Source organism: Amphiura filiformis, chromosome 12 (assembly GCF_039555335.1).
Source record: "Amphiura filiformis chromosome 12, Afil_fr2py, whole genome shotgun sequence".
NCBI lineage: Eukaryota > Metazoa > Echinodermata > Ophiuroidea > Amphilepidida > Amphiuridae > Amphiura > Amphiura filiformis.
This window is the reverse complement of record NC_092639.1, coordinates 518590-529218: the sequence shown is the minus strand read 5'-3', so window position 1 is coordinate 529218 and position 10629 is coordinate 518590. Positions and strand designations below refer to the sequence as shown.

Here is a 10629-nt window from a genome sequence, read left to right as displayed (position 1 = left end):
AAGTTATCAACATGTTCCATGGGAGCCATACAGTTTTACATTGCACGGAAGCCCATCCTATTCTACTTCATCACTGAAACAGTTAGATATTCATCATAGTTTGTCCAGTCTACCGCCATCAGTATTCAGTGGATTACATGAGTTGCAGGAGCTCGATATATCCTTGAATGACATAGATTCTTTACCTGATTCTGTTTTCCAAGGTTTGTTCAAGCTTACTCACCTGGATGTTGGCTGTTATTGGACGTACATCATTTCGCTACCAGCTACTCTGTTTAAGGACCTCACCAGTTTGGAATATTTAAATGTGGTAAATTATTACATATCAGGCTTACCAGAGACATTGTTTGTGAATCTTGTCAGTCTGGAACATTTAGATCTATCACACAATGGCATATCAAGCTTACCTGAAACATTGTTTATGAATCTTGTCAGTCTGGAACATTTAGATCTATCACACAATGGCATATCAAGCTTACCTGAAACATTGTTTATGAATCTTGTCAGTCTGGAACATTTAGATCTATTAGACAATTACATATCAAGCTTACCTGAAACATTGTTTGTGAATCTTATAAATCTGACATATTTAGACATTTCTTTTAACGCATTAACCTCTACACCATGTAAAGCAATAGAAGGCCTCAAAATGTTATTAACACTAAACACGTTTTACAATGAATTTGACTATGTAACTTGTCCTATTGGGAATATGACTGGTATCAAGGAACTGTTTGTATCATTTAATCGTTCTGATGGATTATCGCAAAATTACACTGAATATTGGGACACAACCAAATGGTCAGAACTAATCACACGATTACCAGCTTCACTATCTAATCTGACCCTGCATGTAAAGGATAAGTGTGTATTTCAAACTGTGACAAATGGGTCATTATCGAAGAACTCATCTGTGTCATCATTAAGAATTCCTATGTGGCATGGATATGTACTGTCAGTGAACGATGATGCATTTAGTATGTTTCCATACCTAAAAATTTGACATTTACCCCAGGGACATCATTTACCTACGACAACTTCCAAGTTCAATTTGAAATGAAGAGTTCAATATATATATCCAGATATGCCTTTCGCGGCTTGTCACATCTGGAGTCACTGGACCTCAGTTATAATAATCTTACTCAATTTCCTTATGAAGCACTGGAAGTGCTTGCAGGCTCACTAAAACATTTGGATTTGAGCAATAATGACATAAGCTATATATATTTTGATATCATGTTTGATATCCCCATACAGGTGAAATCTCTGGACATCTCCCATAATCCAATTAAAAGCGTTCATTTTGACAATATGGTTGATACAACCCTAGGATCTATCAATATTGCAGGATTTTTATGTGGAGCAGATTCTACTCAAGTGTACGGTATGTCATTGTGTCCTGTTTCCTCTACATTTGAAAACATCAGCTTCAGTAACGTTTACTTTGATTACTTTGTATGGGGTAATTGCTCACATCTCAAGTCACTTTTCATCTCCGAATCAGGCGGAATTATTTTCAAGGAACAAGATGTTGCCAATTCAGGTTTTCCTGACCTAGTAAACCTGACATTAACGAAGTGCAAATTGTCATCAATTGATCAATTTCTCTTAGAGAGTCGTAACCTGCGATATTTAGATCTGAGTAATAACAACATCGACAATATTAACGAAAATGACTTTTCTTCACTGGTAAACATTGAATACATGAATCTCAGTCATAATCGAATATACAGCTTGCCTGACTTTTCTTCACTGGTAAACATTACACGCATGGATCTCAGTTTTAATCGCATAGAAAGCTTACCTGAAACACAATTTCAACACTTGTCAGGACTCGCGTACCTGAATTTGGCAGGAAACAGACTTGCCAATTTGAATGTATTGAAAGATCTGTCGAGTCTACAAACACTTATTGTATATGATAATGCAATGGCTACATTACCGGACTTCTTGATGAAAGCACCATACAACTTGATGTATGTGGACTTTGGAAACAACCCGTTTTCTTGCACATGTGATATTAAACTCCTACAAGATTGGTTACTGGGAGATAAGAGAACATACGTAGACCCAAAACCTTCATTTCTGTGCAAGTCTCCTCCCAGTCAAGAGAATCGTGGCATCACCGAGACAGAATTAGACTGCAGTCTGCATCTTTTGAGATACCTCCTCCCTCCAGGCTTGTCAGGATTGGTCATTGTAATTTGTCTAATAATTGCTAAGGTTTATAAATATCGGTGGCGCATACGTTACAAGTTCCGGCTTTTGTTTTATCAACGAAGACATCAGCGACTTATAGACAATGATGACGATGCAGATAGCATGAATAGCGATAATGAGGATATGGAAGTCACATATGAAGCACCGATCCTGCGACGTCAATATCATGCTTATGTTTCCTATCACAAAGACAACGAAGCATGGATAAATGATCAACTCATTCCAAACATTGAGGATGGACCACAACAGTTCCGCCTTTGTATGACAGAAAGAGGTGATATTCCCGCAGGACGCAATAATGCTATATGTCAAGGGATTTATAAAAGCCGCAAAACTATCGCAGTTTTATCAGAGAATTTCATGGATGATAGATGGTGTCATTATCAGCTACAGATTGCACACATGCGTTTGGAACTGGATGATGATGTACTTATTCTTGTACAGATTGGAGAAATCCCTGATGATAAAAAAGACAACGTTGCTTTGTCAGATATTACGTAACAAGGAAGTATTGAAGTGGACTGACGATTTGATTGAACAAGAGTTGTTCTGGAATCGGTTGAAGATGAAATTACGCAAACCACCACGGGTTCAGTCAACCGATTGCTAAGTCCAAATCGATGACATCTGATATAGAAAAGTCAAGTTAAATAATGAAACACTTAACCCTAACACTACCAGGTACTATAAAATACTACATGATATATGCACTGTGCGTGCGTACATCCCATCACCCTAAATTATATTTAGGCACGCTTTTGTTGGCCGGGCCAGCGAAAGAACCGTGGCTCACCGTCGCCGACCTAGTGCTTGGCAAAAAGCCCTTCGGGTGTTAGGGTTAGACATACTCGTGTATTACCTCTCCTGAAGAAATCTAGCTTGTCGACTGAGGATCGTGCACATTATATATAGATCCATCTCCAATCTCAAATACCTCTCCAAAGTGATAGCCGCAGTGAAGTAAATCCAAGTGCCTACCTTAACAATCATCATCTCAATGGCAGCTTACTGAGCGCACGTTAGCACTGAAACTGCGCTTTTGAAAACGATCTTCCAGTTGCCGTTGGCCATCACAAGGAAGCTCTGCTTGTCCTGCTGGATTCTTCTTCCGCCTTCGATACTATCGACCAAAAACATTTTTAAATCGCTTGCCAAATCGCTATGGCATCAAAGACTCCGCTTTTTACTGGTTTACATCATGTGACTGGACGTACTAAAGATGTGGCAGTTCATGATGCTCTGTCAGACACGTTTGAGTTTCTATGGGGCATTGCTCAGGGATCAGTTGTTGATGATATCATTGCTGCTCACCATGTCAGCAGTATGGGTATGCTGACGCCACTCAGTTGTTTTTACCTTTGAGCCAGAAGACCGCGAATGGAGTATCCAGCAACTCAAATGTACACCACTGACGTGAAGATCTGGGCTGTAAACAACAAACTCATGTTGAATGATTCAAAACTGAGCTTTTTACATGTCATCAAAGTTCGTGCCTAAGTTACCGTCTGCGTCCTTAACTGCATATCAGATATGCAGTTCCTGAGCCCTCTGACGAAGTGCATAACCTAGGCGTTGTGATGAACTTTCATCTGTGTATGACAGGTCAAGTAAACAAAATTTGTCGCGCGGCTATGATGGCAATTCGTAAGATCAGTCAGATTCGCCACTTCGCAATGATACAACTGCTCAGCTTGTCCATGCCTTCTTTACATCGCGACTGGATTCATGTAATTGTCTTCTGTATGGAGTTCTAATGTCTGAAATTGATAAGTGTCAGTATGTCAAAAATACAGCTGCTAGACTAGTTTATCTCGCTCCTTGGAAATACCACATCACCCCAATCCGCGAAAGTCTTCACTGGCTTCCAATCAGAACCTCGATCGCATACATACTCATGCTGATCACCTTCAAGGCTCAACACAGGTTAGCTCCGGACTACTTCTCCGATCTCGTCGAACCATACAATCCCTCGCGTAACCTTCGCTCTTCTTCACAAAATTTGCTTAAAGTTCAACGGATGTCCTCAACTCATTTCTACGGTGACAGTGCATATGCGACAGTTAACACTTTGGAATCAGCTTCTTGTGAACATTCGCCTAGCTCCGTCCGTGGACACTTTCAAGAATCTTCTCAAAACACATCTCTTTAATTGGTAACGTTTTGGTTGATTATGTGTATACACTATATTTTGTCAGTGTCCTGATCACACTTTTAAGATCGAATTTTACTCCAGAAGGTGATTCATGTACATACTTTTTTGTTTCGCCTTTTTTATGCCTGTTGTTTTTAGAATATAAAATTTATTATGTTGTTTTCGGGAGAGTGGAATCGGCTCTCGGGCTGGTCCCCGGGGGCTGGTCTGTGCTGTCGGGTCTTTGTTGTTCTTCCCATTTTGCCAGCCCTCTGCGTTTTGATTCCTCTCTCTTGTGAACTTATGGTTTTAGGCTGGTAGTGTATGTAGCTGTAAGGTATTTTAAGGTCGTTTTTAAAAGGGCATTTCGTGATCCACAGCATCATCTCCCCACTTTTCTCAAAAAAAGTTGACTTATGCCTGTTGTTGTCTCGGGCTGGTCGGTGCTGTCGAGTCTTTGTTGTTCTTTTCATTTTGCCAGCCCTCTGCGTTTTGATTCCTCTCTCTCTCTCTCTCTCACTCTCTCTCTCTTGTGAATTTATGTTTTTAGGCTGGTAGTGTATGTAGCTGTAAGGTACTAGTATTTTAAGGTCGTTTTAAGTGTTACTAATCTTTAAACTGTGTAGACTCTCATTCATCTGGGTATGTTGAAAATGTCTTCATCTGGGTTGTGATGCAAATGCAAATCGCAACCCAGCTGAAGACTGAATTGGTTTCAGTCGCAACGTCGGTTCGTCCGTCAAAAATAGGTATGTCTGGTTGACCAGATTTAAATTAAATCTTAATTGCTAATCTTTAAATTGTTTATTTCTTTGTAAAGCGCTGTGGGATCTTTGATATACTCCGCTCTATATATGTATTATTATTATTATTATTATTATTATTATTATTATTATTATTATTATTATTATTATTATTATAAGCAAAAATGTCACAGGTCAAATTTTGGGCTCCACAAGGGTCAACAATAAAAATGCTCCGATTGTAATCAAGCGGTATCAAAGCACAAATCACAAACTATTTTGTTCTTAAATGGTTTCCTTTGCAAGCGGAATTAATTTGTATTCATGGAAATCATATTGTTATTGGAATGACTTTGTGGATGACCCTCACGACTTGGACTAGGAGGAAATTAATTTACGTAACTTTAAATGTTTTGTTGATTCTCTTCTCTGTTCATTTCATTTCTAAGATTTTTCATAAACTAATTCATTTGAATGATTCTTTGTTCGAACTTCATAGGAAGAAATCGCCAAACTTGTGCTTTTTGCAACAGGATGCCGGAATCAATTGCTGTATTGTCCCCGATGATGAATTGATATCTGTTTATATGTGTCAAATATTATATTGATGTGTGTAAATTAAAAAACAAAACAAGTTTTATTGGTGTCAAGGCTTATATTAAAGGCTTATATTTAAACTTATGTTGATTGTATATAAATGTATTAATGATATTGCTCCGTCATATTTATCTGAACTCCTTTCACATTATGTTTCCACCCGTACGCTTCGATCTGGAAACATGCAACTTCATCAAGAAAGAAAATCCAACCGCACATGGGGTGACAGACCATTTGCAATCGCAGCTCCACGTCCACTGCCTATTTATATTAGAACTGCTAAAAATGTAACTGTGTTTAAAAAGTTGTTAAAAACTCAACTTATGTCAGAGACATTCTGTAATTCTTAAGTTATGTTTCTTATATTTTACTTCCAGTTTTCTTTGTCTATTGTTCAGTTTTTGTTCTTCGTTTTAGTGCCTTGGGCGCTCTTAATTGAGTGGATATGTGCCTTGTCGCTATTACTATTATTACTTATTCAGTAATCCCAGCGAAAGTGTATAAGTTGCCCTAAAGTGAAGAACTGTCATTAGAGGTACTTTTTTAAATGAACAAGTTGGCAAAACAGAGAGAAACAGCAGTATTGACAAAGTTGAAGCCCCATTTAAATGAATGCAGCTACATTCATATAAATGTCTTATTTGTCTTTAATACATGATTTTCAGCTTAACCAAGCTTTCAAGCTAGGTTAGCACATCTATGACACTAACACGATCCTCCTGAAGAGCAAATTACTGAATAGGCCTTTAACACAAACAGGGAAACATAATATTTTATTGCCAAAAAGAAATGTAATCTTTCTTGTCATCTAGAGATTAGATTCAATCTAGTCAACCAGATTTTACAACATACCTTGGAGCAACCAACGATGCGGCCAGTACCACTGACCTTCAGCTGGGTTGTGATGTTAAACACCTTGACTCCCGATGACGTCACCTTGTGACGTGATATGACGAGGTAGCGTTCTGATGGTTCTGTCCCAGTCGTGTTGGACATTGTTTCTGAGTGCTCCACCACGGTTGAGGGACGGTTGTTCTGCTCGCACCCAGATGGCTTCTTTAACTTCTCGTTCGTACCACCGTGATTCGCGATCGAGGTCCACTTCGTGTTTGCTGGCTTGTAGATGTGTGTAAACCGCAGATTTTGCGGGACCTGGCAGTTCTACCAGAATTATTGCTGGAGTGTTTGGCGGGTTCTCTATTGTCTTTACCACCAAAGTTCAGGGTAGTACGAACGAGGAGTTAAAGAAGCCATTTGGGTTAGAGCAGAACAACTGTCCCTTAACCGTGGTGGAGCACTCGGAAACAATCTCTCACACGCCTGGGACAGAACCATCAGAATTCTACCTCGCCAAAATACGTCACAAACGTCACAAGGTGATGTCATCGGGAGACAAGGTGTTTAACATCACAACCCAGCTGAAGGTCAGTAGTACTGACCGCAACGTTGGTTGCTCCAAGGTATGTTGTAAAATCTGGTTGACTAGATTGAATCTAATCTTTGGTTTACGATTCCCAGATGATTAAAAGTATTTACAATCTTTCTTGTCATCTTCATTATCATCAATTGAGGCTCGACATTTAAAGTCATAAAGTACGATTGCCAAAATTGAATTTTGTTATTTTTTACTCAAAATGCTGAAATAATAATTATTAGTAATAACTGTCGGGAAAGTGTCTGTCTATTTTAAGCCGAAATAAGAGGGTAACGTGAAAGAAACCCCACTGAGTATTTTAGCCGTTAAACACAGAGTTTAATGCAGTCTTTGTGTCTGAATACGATATTAGGTCAAGATTGATCTGTTGACCTGACAAATACAATGAGTTTGGATGATTCCATTTAGGTGTAATATGCGACATGTGTAAAAATGACAAATGTGCCAAAAAATCATGTTTGAAAAAAATTAACCAATTTCATATTTTAATATCGAACATTGTTCCTTTAATTAAGATTCCATCATGTTCAAGAACCTCTGTATGTGCATAAAATTTATTATGTGAGTTGAATGTGGCTGTATGATCCCCTTGTTGTTTCTTGATTTGGGCTTTTGGGTTTGTACTAATAAAAACCAATAAATATAGGAATATAACAACTTTGTGACCTCTTTTGTTAGACAGAAAATTATTACGGATTGTGAGCACTATTATGCATCGAAGTCTAGCGCCCTCACCTATTGCGCTAACTCGACAGCGAACGAACACATCATTGTAGAAGTTATTGCCCGAACAGTCCATTTTGTACCATTTGTGCGCGAAATCCAACAACTTCATTATGACCCGATCTTATAAAGGGTCTTTGTAAACACAACACAAATAGAAAGTCCGCACTTATAGCTACTTATGTAACCCGTCACCAATCTAAACCTGCTTATGTTATGACGATTTGAGTGACACAGTCGTGTGCAGCATCTTGTTAGCTCTAATTTGATACCACATTTGCTACCAAAAGTTCTAAATTGACAAAGATTGATACAAGTATATGAAATTTGTACATTTTCAAAAGTTGCAAATCAAAAATGATCACGCAGTTGAAAATATATGAATGGCCAAGCTCACTTGCCCGCGAACAGCCCCTGTCGACAATCCCAAATGCCCGGTTTATTCAATTATTAATTTAAAACGCATGTTTCGCATGTCATTGTCGCGCTCTACATTCACCTCAACAGCTCTGCGTGCTACTTTTTTACAAATGCACCAAATACTGGTATCAATCTTTATAAATTTAGAGCTTTTGGTAGCAAATGTGCTATCAAATTAGAGCTAACAAGATGCTGCACACGACTACGTCAATCAAATCGTCACAACATAAGCAGGTTTAGATTTCTGACGGGTAACATTAGTGCGGACTTTCTTTTTGTGTTGTGTTTATAATTATTATAATAATCGTTATCAATTCGGCAGAGAGATTAATAACAGTTTACTATAAACCGTCCCTCTCTTGAATCTAACACGTGAGGCGCTTAAGGAGATTCACCAAGCGCGAGTAGCGATCAAGCTATAAACCGCCCCTCTCTTGTATCTAACACGTGAAGCGCTTGAAGGAGATTCGCCAAGCGCGACTAGCAAGTAAGCTATAAACCGTCCCGCTAGCTCTAGAATCTAACACGTGAAGCGCTTAAGGAGATTCGCCAAGCTCGAGTAGCGATCAAGCTATAAACCGTCCCGCTCTAGTATCTAACACGTGAACCGCTTAAGGATATTCGCCAAGCGCGAGTAGCGAAAAGCTATAAACCGTCCCGCTCTAGTATCTGTAGTATCTAACACGTGAAGCGCTTAAGGTTATACAAAGAAACGTATAAAAAACGTATAAAAGACGTATAAAGTTGTTCTCTAAAACAGAGTTTTCTCAGTAATCAAATATCGCAGCAAGTGAAATGTTGGTGCATTGGATGTAGCTTAACATTTTTCTTGTGTGTTTATACAAATTTTTAGAATAAATTTGAAAATCCTTCGTTTAAAGGCGTTTTACGCACCATGTTCACAAGATCAAAAACGCGTTCCATGATGTTTTTTTTTCAAATGTGCGCCTCGTATAAAACCACGCCGAGTGATTGTTTTCTTATTTTTTGTATCGTACTACAAATCGATTAAAGAAATAATGTTGCCACGGGGAAGAACCAAATACAGTACCGATTAAATTTTAAAAGCCCGTTTTTGGGGAACATTTTTGAGAATCTTGCCTGAGAAAAAACTGTTTTGTGAAATTATCGATATCTTAATTACGGGACGTTAATTTAGACATCTGAATACCTACATTATTTCTCAACATTCTGCCACTTTTGCTATCCCATTTGATTTTCACTCCAAATTGAAGCTAGTATTGCAAAAAACGAGGTTTTTCCTCCATCAGTTCGTTCAAAATTTCAGCGCCGACATGCGTGTTTATTCTAAGAGCCATTGTGCGGACGCGATTGTAATCAAGTAATTGCATCATCAAATTATAGTTATAAATCCGATTCGAGAACAAGCAATTGCGTAAGCTGATGTATGGCCGAGTGGATAGAGAGTTAGACTGGGAATCTGTTATGAACCTTTTTTGTGGGTTCGAGTCCCCGTGTGGCTGAATTTTCTTTTTTTTCTCATTTTTACATCCATTCTTTCCTTTTTTTATCTCATTTTTACTTCCTTTCTTTCCTCATTTTTCTCCTTTTCTTTTTTCATTTCTTTCTTTCTTTCTTTCTTCCTTTCTTTTTTCGTTCTTTTCTTTCTCTCTCTCTTTCTCTCTCTTTCTTTCTCTTTTTCACTATTTCTTTATTCTTTCTTGCTCCTTTCTTTTTAGTTTTATTTGATTGATTCGCTGACTGCAGTGAATCGTGATTGATTGTTTTTCACTTTAGGCGCGTGAAAGTTGATTCCGAGTTTATCGTCCCCCGCCCGCGTCACTTTTTGGAAACCAAAAATACCCGCGTCAAATTTTCAAAAATGCCAAAATAATTCATTATTTTCAAAGTATCAGTGTTTTCATCAGTTTTAGCAATTGGAAACATATATTTTTGTTTGTAAAACATATATTCATAACTTGGAAGCAAAACCAGGCTCTTTTCTAACTTTTCTAGTCCTTACCCATATAAAAAAACAACAACTTATAAATCACATGTATGAGTTTGGCTTTAAATCAACACGCATTTTAGGTCAATAATGAAATCTGATGAAATAATGAAAAATGAAAAATGAAAAATGAAAAAGTCACCTCACCAACCTGGAAAAAAAGTGACTGCTGTTCTTCCCAAATTCGATTGCAAATAATTGCTTTTTGATATTGTTGTTGATGTTATTGTTGTACCCTATTACATTGTAATCAGGGGAATAGCAGCATTGATTTATTTCATAAAGATATCAAGGCTATAAATTCAAAATCAACACATTTTCCAGGGCGTAGCTTGACGAAGTGCCCCCAATCAATTTTAAAATTTATAAAATCCTTATGAAAATTGCCGAA

General features: G+C 37.9%; 1 protein-coding gene across 1 annotated transcript; it reads left to right on the top strand.

The window, feature by feature from the left end:
• Window positions 1–1064: 1064 nt before the first annotated feature.
• On the top strand, window positions 1065–2721 carry LOC140165550 (toll-like receptor 2). The gene has a single exon (XM_072188837.1). It carries the CDS (start codon window positions 1237–1239, stop codon window positions 2719–2721), a length of 1485 nt encoding a protein of 494 aa, XP_072044938.1. The 5' UTR covers window positions 1065–1236.
• The last annotated feature ends 7908 nt before the right edge of the window (window positions 2722–10629 follow it).